Source organism: Nylanderia fulva, unplaced genomic scaffold (genome assembly GCF_048542155.1).
Source record: "Nylanderia fulva isolate GAGA-0341 unplaced genomic scaffold, ASM4854215v1 Scaffold14, whole genome shotgun sequence".
NCBI lineage: Eukaryota > Metazoa > Arthropoda > Insecta > Hymenoptera > Formicidae > Nylanderia > Nylanderia fulva.
In genome coordinates, this window is record NW_028189622.1 from 2,271,964 (window position 1) to 2,287,388 (window position 15,425).

At 30.6% G+C, this 15,425-nt stretch overlaps 3 protein-coding genes across 6 annotated transcripts in view; all 3 read left to right on the forward strand.

Moving 5' to 3' along the window:
* Positions 1 to 3: 3 nt before the first annotated feature.
* Positions 4 to 5,647, forward strand: wit (kinase protein wishful thinking). Of its 2 annotated transcripts, none has more exons than XM_029300504.2 (12): positions 4 to 202; positions 918 to 1,200; positions 1,364 to 1,466; positions 1,568 to 1,765; positions 1,867 to 2,100; positions 2,216 to 2,371; positions 2,566 to 2,760; positions 2,899 to 3,068; positions 3,153 to 3,348; positions 3,437 to 3,637; positions 3,711 to 3,932; positions 4,045 to 5,647. In XM_029300504.2, the coding sequence occupies exons 2-12, from the start codon at positions 1,036 to 1,038 to the stop codon at positions 5,085 to 5,087; spliced, it is 2,883 nt and encodes a 960-aa protein (XP_029156337.1). In that variant the 5' UTR covers positions 4 to 202; positions 918 to 1,035; the 3' UTR covers positions 5,088 to 5,647. The 2 variants fall into 2 exon arrangements, with proteins under 2 accessions (XP_029156337.1, XP_029156336.1); XM_029300503.2 differs by having other exon boundaries at positions 921 to 1,200.
* Positions 5,648 to 6,848: 1,201 nt separating this feature from the next.
* mEFG1 (mitochondrial translation elongation factor G 1) lies at positions 6,849 to 10,499 on the forward strand. 2 transcript variants are annotated; one of them, XM_085480153.1, is made up of 10 exons: positions 6,849 to 7,062; positions 7,220 to 7,378; positions 7,577 to 8,075; positions 8,166 to 8,430; positions 8,507 to 8,678; positions 8,784 to 9,074; positions 9,151 to 9,354; positions 9,485 to 9,796; positions 9,918 to 10,199; positions 10,353 to 10,499. In XM_085480153.1, the coding sequence occupies exons 1-9, from the start codon at positions 6,988 to 6,990 to the stop codon at positions 10,182 to 10,184; spliced, it is 2,244 nt and encodes a 747-aa protein (XP_085336279.1). In that variant the 5' UTR covers positions 6,849 to 6,987; the 3' UTR covers positions 10,185 to 10,199; positions 10,353 to 10,499. The 2 variants fall into 2 exon arrangements, with proteins under 2 accessions (XP_085336279.1, XP_085336278.1); XM_085480152.1 differs by having other exon boundaries at positions 9,918 to 10,499.
* A 517-nt stretch (positions 10,500 to 11,016) lies between these two features.
* The window catches only part of Lrch (Leucine-rich-repeats and calponin homology domain protein), a 44,644-nt gene continuing 40,235 nt past the window's right edge, over positions 11,017 to 15,425 (forward strand). For both annotated transcript variants that reach the window (XM_029300490.2, XM_029300491.2), the window contains exon 1: positions 11,017 to 11,428. In XM_029300490.2, the coding sequence (XP_029156323.2) occupies positions 11,242 to 11,428 (187 nt within the window). In that variant the 5' untranslated portion in view covers positions 11,017 to 11,241. The remainder of the gene's footprint in view (positions 11,429 to 15,425) is intronic.

Genomic DNA, 15,425 nt, shown 5'->3' on the forward strand with positions numbered 1-15,425 from the left:
GAGAGGATGCGTTTGCGGACGCGCGATTAGGACGCGACTCTCAATAGGGGATACGGATTGTCTGTCAAATACTGTACGGAATATTCGAGCAATCCATTATTTGTCTCGGATGCGCTTGAACACGTTTTGAGGGGACCTCGTGCGATGTTGTTCACGACAATCCCGCTAACACGCCGTTTCGTACTTTCGTGAGGATCGTAATGTAAGTATGATATATTGCGTTGCGTTACGTTACTTTGTAATGCATTACGCGTTCATCCGTGTATTTTCTTTTTCGTCCGAGTCTCGATTTTCCGCGACGTACAAAACGCGTCCTTCGATTCCTTATTAAATGCGCCGATTTTACGTTGATTTTCCACGACCGACTCCCGACCAGTCGACGTTATATCTACTCCTGTCACATAAGGAATTCTGACTAATCAGTCATATCACGGATAAAATTTTGCATTATTTATATTATATTCCGGCTTATATAAATTTACATTACGAATCAAGCTGAAATGTTGAAAATCTACAATTGTGAGAATTAAATTGAAGGAACGACAAAAAAGTTACAAAAAAATTATTTAATGAATATATATATATATATATATATATATATATATATATGTTATATATATATATACTTAACAATTGTTGAGAAACAAGATTATGCATAATGTGATGAATATAAATTATTAAACGTGTGATTAGATTAATATTATTTAAAATATAAAAATATATTTCACCTATAATGACTTTATCAAATGCAAACTCCAAAAATTTTTTTTATAGATTTCCATACTTTCAAAAATTATAAAAATCAGTAAAATTTTATATAACTTTTTTATTGTAAAGAGCAAAAAAAATGAAAGGAAGAAATATTTTATTTAATTTTCTTAATTATTTGTCTATTTTTTTATATTATATATATTAAGCAGATGAGCTCAGAATCTCAATGGCAGTGTTGTGTATTACTGCGATGAAAGATGCCAATTCTTAAAGAGCTGTACTTCTACTGAAGTGGTTCTGGTTCAAGAGGCCTGCTAAAGCACAATGAGAGCCATTGTATCAATCGCACTGATCACACTGCTGTGTGTCATAAGTTTAGCCCCTGTCAATGCCGATTGGAAGTGTGCCAGTAAAAAGAAAAATGTTGATAATCTTTCTTTGAGACAGAGCTCGACAGGTGTACCTGAAGATGCATCCAATGACCATAATGTAGGTCACAATAAATTAATAAAAAATATTTATATTGAATAATTACAATTATCTTAGAATAATAAAATGTATTTGATATATAAGTTTAATGACACATGGACAATATCTTGCATGTAAATATTTGAATAAAATATATAAAATAAAAAATAAATTGCACTTTTAGGGAAATAAAAATGTCAAATTTGACACATGTAATAATTTCTGTCATGCCTTATGGCAAGAGGATAAGACTGCAAATGGTACTGAAATTATAATTTTATCGCAAGGTATATAATAATATTTATTATGCATGAACATATTGATTCATAAATACTATTTGATTTAAGTGGTTGTATTTAACATATGTTGTTTAATATATTTTTATTAGGTTGTTGGAAACAATCTGGTGAGCAAAAATGTGAAAATGCAGAATGTGTTGCACTTGAGAGATCTACAAAAGCTTTGAACAATACAAAATTTTGTTGTTGTCATGGAGATTATTGTAATCTTAATATTACAAGTTCTAATCTTGCTTACTCAGATAACAAAATATTTAATCCTCTTTCCTCACAAAAAAATCAGCCAAGTAAGTTTAACAACATTAATGTCAAAATAAATTATATTATACTTATAAAATAGTTTATATAAACTAAGAAACATTATTTTAATAATTATAATAATTTCCAGCCACAGAATATCTTGAACAGTCAAATTCTGAACGATGGATGCTTATTATAGTAGGCATCGTACTATGTGCATTACTAGTGTTATGTATCATAGGGATGATCATGTACAGAATGTATCATAATAATTTAGCAAGGTTAGGCAATCCATTACCTTATAATGATCAATTCATGGATAGTACAGCATTAAGAACTGGTACTTATACGGTTGATCATTTGAAACTCACAACTATTGTAGGTATGTTCGTTATTAATTGCTATTTTGTAAAATTAATGAATCTCTTTTATTTAATATTTTTAAATTATAAAATAAATTTAATTTTCTCTATGAATTATAATTATAATTGTATTAGGTCAAGGACGATATGGATCAGTTTGGCAAGGTAGCATGGGAGATCAAGATGTTGCAGTTAAAATATATCCCTCACACTATCGCAACTATTTTCAGAATGAGAAAGATACTTATTGTTTACCTTTTATGAAGCATCCATCATTATTAAGCTATTATGGTTTGTATTATATTATATTTTATTGGAATTAACATTAATTAAATTATAATAATAATAACAACACAAATAATAATATAAATAATAATAATATGTGTATGTAAAACTGTTTTATTTTTAATTTTAAAATCCTTTAAGTTTCTTTCTGAGTCTTTAAGCTAAATATGAAATAAATTTGATTAATATTTTAATTACAGGTACGGATGAAAGAATAAGTATGGATGGTAATGTTGAATATCTTTTGGTATTCAGTTTTGCTCCAGGTGGTAGTTTAACAGATTTTTTACGAATACACACTATTGATTGGACTACATTCTGTAAAATGAGTCTTTCAATAGTTAAAGGACTTGCTTATTTGCATACAGATATACGCAAAGTGACTGGTGACTGTGGTGAGTATATAAAATTACTTTTTAAATACATATTAATAATTTATAATTTATTAAAAATTATTTCATTATAAAATTATCTAATTATAAAATTTTTCTATAGTAAAGAATATAAATTTACATAAATATTATTCCTTTTAGAAAAGTTAAAACCATGTATTGCACATAGAGATATAAATTCGAGAAATATATTAATCAAAGCTGATGGTACTTGCTGTATTTGTGATTTGGGTTTGGCAGTTCGAATCTCTGGATCTAAGTATTATTCTAATGGAGAAGAACAGCATGCTGAATTAAAATCAATTAATGATGTAAGTATTTAAGTATTCATAACAGATATTGAAAATTATATTATTATAATATAATTAAATCTGTATTAAAATCTATTATGCTAGGTGGGCACTTTGAGATATATGGCACCAGAAGTATTAGAAGGTGCTGTTAATTTACGAGATTGTGAAAGTTCTTTAAAACAGATAGATGTTTATGCAATAGGATTAGTTCTTTGGGAATTAGTTACAAGATGTTCTGACATTTATATTCCTGGATCAGAAGTACCGCAATATAAACAGCCATATGAAAATGAAATAGGTTTGTATATATTAAATATCTATTAAAATATCTATACTGTTATATTTTATTTATAACAAATATATTTTTTATATTGTATATCTTTTAGGTCTTCATCCAACATTTGAACAAATGCAAAATTTAGTATCACGTAATAAAGCCAGACCACTTTTAGAAAATAATATAGTGGATAGACCAGGGGTGCGTTTGATTAAGGAAACTATGGAAGATTGCTGGGATGCTGATGCGGAAGCTCGTTTAACTGCTTTGTGTATAGAAGAACGACTTTCGGAATTGCAGTCTCATCGTGGTAAGACTTTTATTAATATTTAATGAAAATTATATAACTGTTTACAATTTCTAAACAAAAATTCATCTTATAGTAACAATGCACTTTACTGATGGAAGTCCAATGGTGAATTCTCATTGCACCTTAGTGCCTTCAACAACAAACAGTCTTTATAGCGAGTCTTCGCATCATGACAATGTACATGTTGTTCAACTTGCATTAAACATGGTCCAAGATGGTAATACTAATGACAGCGCAATAGCTGAAAATTTAGTTACATTATCACCATCTGATAATGTTGCTCATGAACACAGTTGTAAGTAATTAATACGAGATTGTAAGTAATTAATATGATATTGTAAGTAATTAATATAAACGTTACATACTCTTTATAATATTATTTTAATAATTCTTAATCTGTATTTCAGTTAAAAATTCAAATGAAGTAGCAACATATAATCATACTCATACGCTTCAGCCGTATCAAGGCAGAAATCCATGTATGGAGAGAAATTTAATGTTACAATCGGATTCGTTAGACGACTTGGGCTGTAATGGTAACGTTCTCGTGGATAAGTCACTGAAGCATGCGTGTTATGATCAATATAAGATCGCCACAGAAGCACAAGGTCTGGTTTCACACGATTACTTAAGTCAACACACTACCCAATTAACGCAACTCAGACCAGCGACGCCTATACCATATGTCCAAAATGTTATTTCCGACGAAGGATCAACTTCGTGTAATAAGCGAAAACAAACGAACATACAAGACTCGTCGCTTCAAGAAAGTCCGCGAAAAAAACTATTTGCCTGGCCCAATTTGAAAAAGTTGCTCATTAACAAAAAGATGTATCCGTATAGCAGATACCAAATAGACAGGGAGGATTCTAAGTCGAATTTATTATCAAAACAAAATATACAAATTAAAACTGTCGAAACAAACGTAACAATCTCGCCTGGAGGAAAGTATGTTAATGGTATTGTTGGTAAAACTTCTACCTCGACGATGCCAGTAGAGAAGAACGACAAAAATACGACGCAAATGGGGAAGCAAAAACAATATGAGACTGATAATGCGACATCTAACGCACGTCCTTCTACTTTACCACTTGTAAATTTAAGAAACAAAAAGAGAGAAAACAATCTAAGCAGACAACAGAGCATTGATAAATTTAACGAAGTCTTTAATGTGGGTTCAAACGTAAACAATGCACTAAAAGACCCACATATGAGAATAAAAACACCTGGTGATTTGCCACCATCTGTTAGAAAAATTCGTGGTCGTGCACAATCAACAGCCAGATTTTCTCTCTACGACGATCGTATGATGTGCAATATCTTGAATGAAGAAGATGATCGAAATGACAAAGCCATTTGGAATTCAGTGCCATTTGGTATGGATCTCGGTGATAATGATGGGAAACATTCACCAACGAAACTTGGTACCAAAAATGTTACGTGCTTTTAATCAGATATGATATTACTGTATTTGTAAAATCTTTATGTTTATAACTTAGTCACAGAAATGTTGTAGGACCTCTAGCTTCAATTTATGTACAGAGAAAGAGAGAAAGTGAGTGAGTGAGAGAGAACTTATGTCTATAAAAGTAAGATTTTATACTCAATGCAAATACATTATTATATAATATAGACACTATGAAAAATACCACAATAAAGTAAAAAGAAATTTGGAAAAGAAAAATATATTTAGAAATTCGTGCTATTCAATTGATTTGTCATGTTACATTGATAGCATATTTTGTGCATTAATGAATGCTTTTGCTGAAATAGATAGTTGACTATGGCAAGAAGTGCACATTACAGATGGAAAATAGAAAATCAAATTGACTTGCAAACTATATGGCGCTGAACTATAAGAAATGAGTTTATTGATTATGACTCCGCTTTTATATATATATTTGTAAATCATCCTCTTTATAATTAATGTTTTTTTTAATTCAATATTTGTAGATTTAATTAATTCAATGTATAATTAATAAACATAGACAATCAATATTGACACATTTACATCACGTCAGAAAATATTGTTAACATCTCAATGTGTAATTGTCTTTTACTTTCTCCATAACATTTAAAAGACATAATCTCTATGTAATGTAAAAGAACAATCTCTTAATGTTAATATTTATATAATATTCTCCATTTGATATTATTAGCTCAAAGGTGTATAAAATTATGAATGAAAGTAATGCAAACTTAATTTTTTTATTATTGATTTTATATATTCCATATGAGAATTTTCGATATTTTTTATGCGTTCACGCGCACATATAAAGTATTATTTAAGTTTCAAATAAATTGTACAACAAATTTGTTCATTAATATGCAACGATATTTATCAGATATATGAATCTACAATTAATACAAAGCCATTAATATTAATATAGGTGATTATAATTATAAAGTAGAAATAGAATGAAAAGATATATATATTTGAGCACAAAGTATAATTATACCGAGTTATATGAAAATTATTTTTCCTGATCCTGTAAAAGTTCAGTGTAAATATCTATAGTATAAAAGAGGGATTATTCAAATATGTTTAATATACTTGTTATGTTATGTCATATTATGTTGAAGATGTCCTAAATTCTTATGTTATATATATTTTTTTGCGCGGTACTTTATTCCACATGTTATTATTAACAAAATTAAGATAAATAATAATGATTATGCAATTTATAATAAAGTATGTCTTTTGTCGAAAATATTTTTGTGATTTTATTTATAATAAAACAAACACTAGACTGCATAAGAGATGGATGTTATATAAAATAAATTTGAGAAAATTTTACGAGAATACTTCAAAAAAGATTTATAAGAATTTAAACATTTTGTATAACGTTTATGTATATTAACTCTTTTTGTATATTTGTAAAATTATAAATGTTCTACACTTCTTTGATATTCATTTTTTAGGTAGATATCTTTCTCTGTATTTCTAAGTCTATGTAACTATATAAAATAATTGTGTGTTCATTCTATTCAATAAAAATTACATTTTTATTGTACCTATTAAATGTTCTCTTTATTTAATTTTTGTAATCAAAGTTTTTTAAATTTATAATACTTCTATGAACTCTTGTAGTTTTTAACTGTATCGTTAAATTTTAATTTTATGCAATTTATTGCACACATTAATTATGTGTATAGTTTATAATCGTTTAAGTTCTTTTTGTATTCAATCAAGTACATGTTTTTAGTGTGTTACATCAGTGACACTTTGATTGTGACAGTGTGTATGTGTGTCTAACATCGTGGGTGCTTCATGCAACATCGTACGAAAAATTCTGACAAAAAAGTTATAGCTTTAAAAAATTAGTCGGCATTAAATAAAATTGATAATTATGACGATCGTGACTCTTTTAAGTCGTAGTATTAATTTAACTCAATTGTCAAAGCTGCATCCGTGCATTTATGGAGTAAGATTCTTAACCTATAACTATAGTTTTTTAACCTATTCATATAGCTTATATATTTAAATTATATATTTATTATATTTAAATTTTTTCTAGCTGGTTTCGTATATTAATAAAAAAACTTTACTACGACTTATGAAATTGCTCTTTTTTTTTTTAGCAAAATGTGCGGTTTTGGGCGTCACATGCTCAGTTTGCTGAACATAAATCACTGGAAAAACTCAGGAATATTGGTATATCAGCTCACATTGATTCTGGAAAAACTACCCTGACCGAACGTATTTTATATTATACCGGTAGAATATCCGAAATGCATGAAGTAAGTTGTAGAATTTAATTACTAATATGGTATTTTTATAGGTACACAGATTGTTATAATTGATATATGCTATTACATTTATATTAAAACGTTTCTATAAAATAAGAAATCAATTTTATTGTATATATTTATATTTATTATATATTTATACTTATTATATATTGTATATTTTATTATATATACTTGTTTCCCTGTTAGGTAAAAGGAAAAGATAATGTGGGCGCTACTATGGACAGCATGGAATTGGAAAGACAGAGAGGAATCACTATTCAATCTGCTGCAACATATACATTATGGAATGATCATAACATCAATATTATCGATACACCTGGACATGTGGACTTTACAGTGGAAGTTGAAAGAGCTCTACGTGTTTTGGATGGTGCTATACTTGTTCTCTGTGCTGTGGGTGGTGTCCAATCCCAGACCTTGACTGTAAATCGACAGATGAAAAGATACAATGTACCCTGTTTAGCATTTATCAATAAGCTAGATCGAATGGGTGCAAATCCAAAGAAAATCTTACAGCAAATGAGAACTAAATTACATCATAATGCTGCGTTTATACAATTACCAATTGGCCTGGAAAGTAATACAAAAGGAATAGTTGATATAATTTCTGAAAAAGCAATTTACTTTGAAGGAGATTTTGGGGAAGTTATTAGAGAGGATGAAATTCCAAAGGATATGAATGCAGGTACATAGAATTTAGATCTTGAAATCATATTGGTATATTTGTTTCTCTTTTTGCTTTACACAGTTACTATATTCATGTTATATTTATTAGAGGTGAAAGAAAAGAGGCAAGAATTAATTGAGCACTTGAGTAATGTGGATGATACACTCGGTGAATTATATCTAAATGATACAAAGTTAACTGAGAAAGATATTATGAGTGCTATACGTAGGAGTTGTTTGAAAAGAAAATTCACACCTGTACTAGTTGGCACTGCATTAAAGAATAAAGGTGTTCAACCATTATTAGATGCAGTAGTTAACTATTTACCAAATCCAGGAGAAGTAGAAAATTATGCTCTTCAAGAGCAATCTGAGTAAGCTTTTTATATGTTAATAATAATTAATATCTATGTGCGTATATACTTGAACATAAATTTTATTTTATTTTAGTGGAGAATATACTAAAATTAAACTGAATTCTAATCGTGATGATAAAAATCCTTTTGTTGGATTGGCGTTTAAATTGGAGGCTGGTAGATTCGGTCAATTAACGTATTTCCGTTGCTATCAAGGAATGTTAAAAAAAACAGATACTGTATATAATACAAGAACAAAAAAGAAGGTAATTATATATTTACACACATACATATACACACAAATATATATATATATTATTTTATAATTTAAAAAATGTCATGATAACTATTCTATTATTTTTATATTTTAGGTGAGAATTCAAAGATTAGTTCGACTTCATTCAAATCAAATGGAGGATGTGAATGAAGTTTATGCAGGAGATATTTTTGCTATATTTGGCATAGATTGTGCATCTGGTGATACTTTTGTCAAAGATTCTAAATTAGAATTGTCAATGGAATCAATTTATGTTCCTGATCCTGTGGTATCTATGTCCATACAAACAAAGAATTCGAAAGATCGAGACAATTTTGCTAAAGGTATTAACCGATTTACAAGGGAAGATCCAACTTTGCGCTTCGCCTATGATATCGATAATAAGGTAAAATTTTTGTCAAATTATTATTTTTGCAAATATATTTAGCAAATATATTGAAACATATATATTTTTTTTTTAGGAAAGTATAATTTCTGGTATGGGTGAATTGCATTTGGAAATTTATGCACAAAGATTAGAACGTGAATATAATTGCCCGATCATTCTTGGAAGACCAAAGGTTTCTTTCCGTGAAACTTTATGTGAACCATGCGAATTTGATTATCTTCATAAGAAACAATCTGGTGGTGCTGGTCAATATGCTCGTGTGATTGGAATAATGGAGGTATGACATATGTGCATCTTTAATGTCTTTATCTTTATCATATTTATTGATATCGGTTTATATATATATATGTACGTATAATTTTCCAATATTTTATTTATAAAGACAAATTTCTGTTTTCAATTCTTAGCCTTTGCCATCCCATAAAAACACGAGTATTGAATTTTCGGACGAAACTATAGGGACCAATGTTCCAAAACAATATATTCCGGGCGTAGAAAAAGGTTTCAAAGCTATGTGTGAAAAAGGTATACTAACTGGTCACAAAATTGTTGGCGTTAAATTCAGGATAAAAGATGGTGCGAACCATTGCGTCGATTCTTCTGAATTCGCCTTCTTTCAAGCTGCTCAAGGTGCTGTCAGAAATGTTTTTGACAGTGGTAGCTGGCGAGTTTTGGAACCGATTATGTTGGTCGAAATAACAGGCCCTGAGGAATTTCAGGTACAATAATATTGCCTAATTATTTCAGATTATATAATTTATATAATTTATATAATTTATTCAATTTTTCGTGAGTTTGTATTACCTAATCAAAGTTTTACTGATGTAATGCATTTTATAGGGTACAGTATTAGGACAAATTAATAAAAGAAGAGGAATTATAAATTCAACGGAAGTGGATGAAGGATGGTTCACAGTCATTGCAGAAGTACCACTTAATGAAATGTTTGGCTACGTTGGTGAGCTAAGATCCACTACACAGGGTAAAGGAGAATTTACTATGGAATATGCAAGATATAGTCCTTGTGTACCAGAAATACAAGAACAACTTATTAGACAATATCAAGAATCGCAGGGAATTACAATAGCTCAGAAATCGAAAAATTAACCATAGAGCATAAAGGTAAATAATTGTTTTTTTAGTGAAAAAATGCGCGATATTATCATGAATATTACAATTATATCATGGCAATATTTACGTTTTATACAACTGTTTAATTTATGTAAATTGTTACATTCTTAAAAAAAATACTAATGATAAATTATATAATAATAGAGCCTGAATGCGAATCGTATGACAAATGTGTACAGTGACAGTACGAATGTATTGAGCGGATTAATCTACGTCAGAAATGTGTGATATAGAAAATAGAAAATAAATACGTAGAAAGTAATTTCTATCTACCGAGAGAAACATATACAACGCAATATTTTCATCTTTTATCTTCCCCGATTTTTATTAAAAATATTGTACATTTATCTCTAACATTAATTTCTCTTTATTTTTGCGTTTCTATTCATGTTAAATATTATATATTTATAAATCTATTCTCTTTCAAATATCATCTTTTTTCCCGCCAATGGTGGACATTTTAAAACTTAAAAAAATATGATGAAAAAAACTAGCGCGCGAAATATTTTCATCTTTTATTATCTTCCCCGATTTTCATTTAAAATATTATATAACATTTGTCTCTAATATTAATTTTATTTACGTTAAATATGTACAATCTATTCTTTCTCAAATCTTTTTCCCGCCAATGCTGATGTCATTTTGCAATTAAAAAATATGATAAAAAAAAACTAGCGCGCGAAATTAATAAACATAAATAAGAGATGGTTGTCATGGCGACGACGACACCTCGCCCGGCTTCTCGGGCGTTAGGTGGCGTTGAGGTTGAGGTAGTCCGCGTCTTGGCGCACAGTGCGACGCGCAGCGCGGCCCCGTCAGTCGCGTATGAACACACAGGGAGGGAGGTTGCGGCGCGCGTCTTCTGCCGTGTACCCTCTGTCGCGTTTCGGAGTAGAAGATCGGAGCGCGTCGCCGCGAGTGCTACGACGCTGCCAGGGGAGACGCATCCTCTCTTCTCCGGTCGTCGCCGCCGAAGCCGAAGCCGGAGCGCGTGCAGTCGCAGCCGTGTGTGCCCGTGTCCGAAAAATGTAATATGGCGATGGTTGCGTCAAACATGAGCGGCCACATACAAAAGCAGCTCACCAGGAGCCTCGAGCGGATCCTGGAGGAGGCGCACCTGAGCGGCGAGCTTAAACTGAGCGGTCGTAAGCTCAAGGACTTCCCAAAGGTCGGGAAAGCCGGCGCGGCCAAGTACAATCTGCAGGACACCGTCATCGCCGGTGGGTTCATTCGATCCTATTTATTCATTTCCGCTCTTTTTTTCCCTCCCGATATTTTCGAAGTCGATTTTACCAGGAATTTTATGGTCGCAAGAAATATTCGCGGGAAAAAAGAGAATGCGTATATATTCTCGAGTTCATTCGATCCTATTCACTTCCAGTTTTTCTTTTTTTTCCCCCTGACATTTTTGAAGTCGATTTTACCAGGAATTTTATGGTCGTAAGAAATATTCGCGGGAAATATAAAAAAAGAGGAATGCGTATATATAAGTACGCGATTGATTCTCGAAATCTGTTATTCTTGATGGAATTTTGTTTATTATTTCTGTGCGCTTCTTTTGTAATATTGCTTCCCGCTTTTTATGTTACGATGGATACGCGTGCACCAATACGCGATGAAGTTTGCCGCGTTCACAAACACGTATTCACGAATGTTTTTTCATGTGTATTGTATTGGTAAATTAACATAATTGCCATTACCACCATTTATAATGTGTGCTAAAATTGTCCGTTTTCAATATTGATTCTTAACATTTAATAACGTTATATCCAATCTGTCTTATCATAAATTCACGCTATTTTTAATGATCAAACATTTAAAAATCAAAGATAAATCATTGACAAAATTTATTCCAATTTTCAAAGGAATTATTCATTTCGCATATAATTTAAAAATTTTTTTTAAATTAAATTGTAAGATGTTTTTTAATTTTTGATATGAATTGTCAATTAAAAACATTTATATAATAATATTCGACTAAAATAGTATTAATTTTTCCATCAGATGTATTTTGTGAAGAAAGATTTTTTTTTTAATTTATTCCTTACAGAAAGCCTGCAATAGAGAATTACCGAAAGATATTACATCTTATGCCAATGAATATACATTGTATGGAACGCTATTAATTTCCTTTAAATTTTTTAACGAGTGGATCCATGTATAATGTACCGTTCGCGACCAGTGCATTGACCACAGAAACTTTTAAGTATTATCTAATACGCGTGCACCTGCTAGGTTCTCGACACCTGGTGTGCATTACTCATCGGTAATTGCAGCTGATTGCAGAATTTTACAGCAAACGTATCGTTGCTAGATTTATTAAACATCCCGCCAAGTATCAACAACAATTTAAAAACGCATTAACGACATTCGCATTTTCATTATCATTTACAATACCTTTTATATTTAACCTGAAGTAGACGACGTACAGGAATATTTATCGTATTTTAATTGTTTCCGCAATACACACTGCAATAATTAAATTTAAATAAGATAATTATTTTAATTGATAAAACAGGCATTTTCATCAATCAAAATAATGGTCTTATTTGATTCTAATTGTTGCAGCATATATTACAAACCGAAATATGACAAACACATCCATGCTATGTACAGAATTCGATAAATAAATTGCATTATAACTTTTATTAATAAGTTGTAAAGTAAAAGGAAAAATAGCATGTTATATTATAGGAACATTAAAAATAAATTAAAATGGATTTTTTATACTCTGCTGAAAAACGTCCAACGCTGTAGGTATATATAGGTAAATATAATTACATCATAATAATTGAGACAAATTAAAACTAGTGTTGGCCGAAACGAATACTCGAGTTAATTCATTTCACTTGAAATAATTACTACATACAATTGAAAGTTCTTTCGATTGCGCTATTTTATATTCTATATTTATATTATTATATTATATTTATATTTCAGTTAAATTCGTATGTCAGATTCGTAAAATTCAAACGTCAAGTCGAAAAAATACAAAAGTTTTCGTAAAAAGTTTAATTATCATACTTTATATAACATAGTTAAAAAAATAGAAAACACAAGATAAAAATAGGAGAAATTATAAACTTTAAATAAAAAATTATAAACTTTAAATAAAAAATTACAGCAAAAGAATAGAAAATCTATAAACCTTGACACATTTCATTATCATATATAGAGAGACAAGATATATTTGTATCGGGTGAACAACAAACATATCAAATGAGCGCGATAAAACAGAGACTAGAGAAATGTAAACTCGTGAGATCTTTATATAGCAAAGTTATATAAACTTAGTTTATAGCATATATTTATTATGGTTATACCACATGTTCTTTTCTTCAATTACAAGACCGTGCGAGACAAATAATATGTATAATCATTACATTATACAATCCATGAGATAATATATTCTTAATGTCTCTATAATATAACATCTTCATTAAATGACTCAGTTAGATATTTTATCTATTTAAAGTCCATTTACACAGAACATAGATTTAAAAAATTTAATTGCCACAAAAATGTCACGAATAAATAATTTTAGCATTTTTGTCTTTTTTTTTTAACATTTCTTTTCCTTCTCTTTCCGCGTAATCGTAAAAAAGAATTAACGTGACATAATATATTCTTGAAATAAGGAGGTGTATAATGAAAAAGAAATGAGAAAGAACCGCACGCACTAAAACAAAATTATAGCACCGAAGTTATGCATCCGTGGAGGGGCTTATTTCTGTCGCGCCGCATAAACGTCGTGTGCACCGGAGAGTGTGCAACTCTTTCGTGCCGCGTTGCACAAAGGAGACTTTCCGCGCGCGTTATAATTTTCCCGCCCGATAGATCGACGTCCTGCTTCTCCTTTTATCACCGGGGGTTCGGCCTGAATGTAAAACGCGGCGTGCCGCAGGAACCGCGTTATCTCACTCTGGGGCGCACCCAGTGTTTCCTGTTGCTGCAATAAATATACGTGCCTAACAGCCGATAATAATCCGTGAGCGACGAGAATTAAGTCCGACAATTAAGAGTGCGTTAAGTTTCGACATTGTCGCGTCAGCGTCGCTCTTGAACAGTTAAATAAAACTTGCCAAGTATCGACAGCCGTTTGCTTCTTATACGCTCCACTTATTTCTGTTAAGAATGCAATTATTATCGTATTTATACTTGCAATATATTATTTGAAGCGTCGCTATTGCATCTGCGATTTTTGCATTTAACAAAAAAATTGCCATGAAAAATTGACAGTAATATTAATTAACATTAACATTATTTATGCATTTGCAAAATATTTTTTAATATGAAATACGATATGAAAATTTCAAAGCTTTTTTATCAGATTTTATATATTATGTGTCACATTTATTAATTAAAATAATTGTGAACAATGAGATTAATTTTTTCTAATGATCTACTACTATAATTATACTAAAAATTTCAAGACGGCTAAAACGCATTTGAAATGTTTATATTATAATAATAGTGTGCAATCCATATACATATACGTGTGTAAGATTTTGTAAGAAGTAATATGCGTGCATATCGGATGCATATCTGGGTCAATACGCTGCAACATTAAAGGCAATAAAATGCGGGCTATTCTCCGATACCGCGAAAGAGTCGATTGTAATTTGCGGCGAAATGCATTCGTTATTATACGTCGGTTAGGCCTTACAATGCTGATTCATAATTCCTATAACCGGAACGCAAGTTTCGCGGTCCGGTTTCGCCTTATTGCGTACTCACGCTTTTTTTCTTACGCACGTTACACGTACTCGGTCACTCAAGTATCAGTGTCTAACGTATCAGGAATGTAAGATAACAATGCGCGTGAAATTTTCCCAGTCGTTATTTGTAAGTTTCAATTATGGCTATATATACCTTCGTAGACTAAGCAGACAGCAATTACAGACAACGACCTTACTTTCAAACCCGAGAATTTTTTTTCCACTAAAGCAACCTGAAAATCCAGTGCCCCATATTTTCGCCGCTTAGCATCAATTAGCGCTAATCATGACTGGACGAATGATAAATAATCAACGGCTCGCATTATTTAGCGCACTGGCATTCAGAGAAAGTGCAGAAAGTGCTTTCTTGCTGATTTCTTTTAGCCATATTTTTTTTTTTAAAGTAATTCTGAAATGATAAATTATACATATACACGAAGATACGTTTTATTTTAATTATACATATCTTGAGTAGAAAATGTGTGTATATCTGTATTCG

Coding starts and splice junctions, on each gene's coding strand:
- mEFG1 (XM_085480152.1), top strand. CDS start 6,988: ATGACGATCGTGACTCTTTTAAGTCGTAGTATTAATTTAACTCAATTG. Junction 7,379..7,576: donor GAATATCCGAAATGCATGAA/GTAAGTTGTAGA, acceptor TTTCCCTGTTAG/GTAAAAGGAAAAGATAATGT. Junction 9,355..9,484: donor GTGTGATTGGAATAATGGAG/GTATGACATATG, acceptor TTCAATTCTTAG/CCTTTGCCATCCCATAAAAA.
- wit (XM_029300504.2), top strand. CDS start 1,036: ATGAGAGCCATTGTATCAATCGCACTGATCACACTGCTGTGTGTCATA. Junction 1,467..1,567: donor AATTATAATTTTATCGCAAG/GTATATAATAAT, acceptor TATTTTTATTAG/GTTGTTGGAAACAATCTGGT. Junction 3,349..3,436: donor GCCATATGAAAATGAAATAG/GTTTGTATATAT, acceptor TATATCTTTTAG/GTCTTCATCCAACATTTGAA.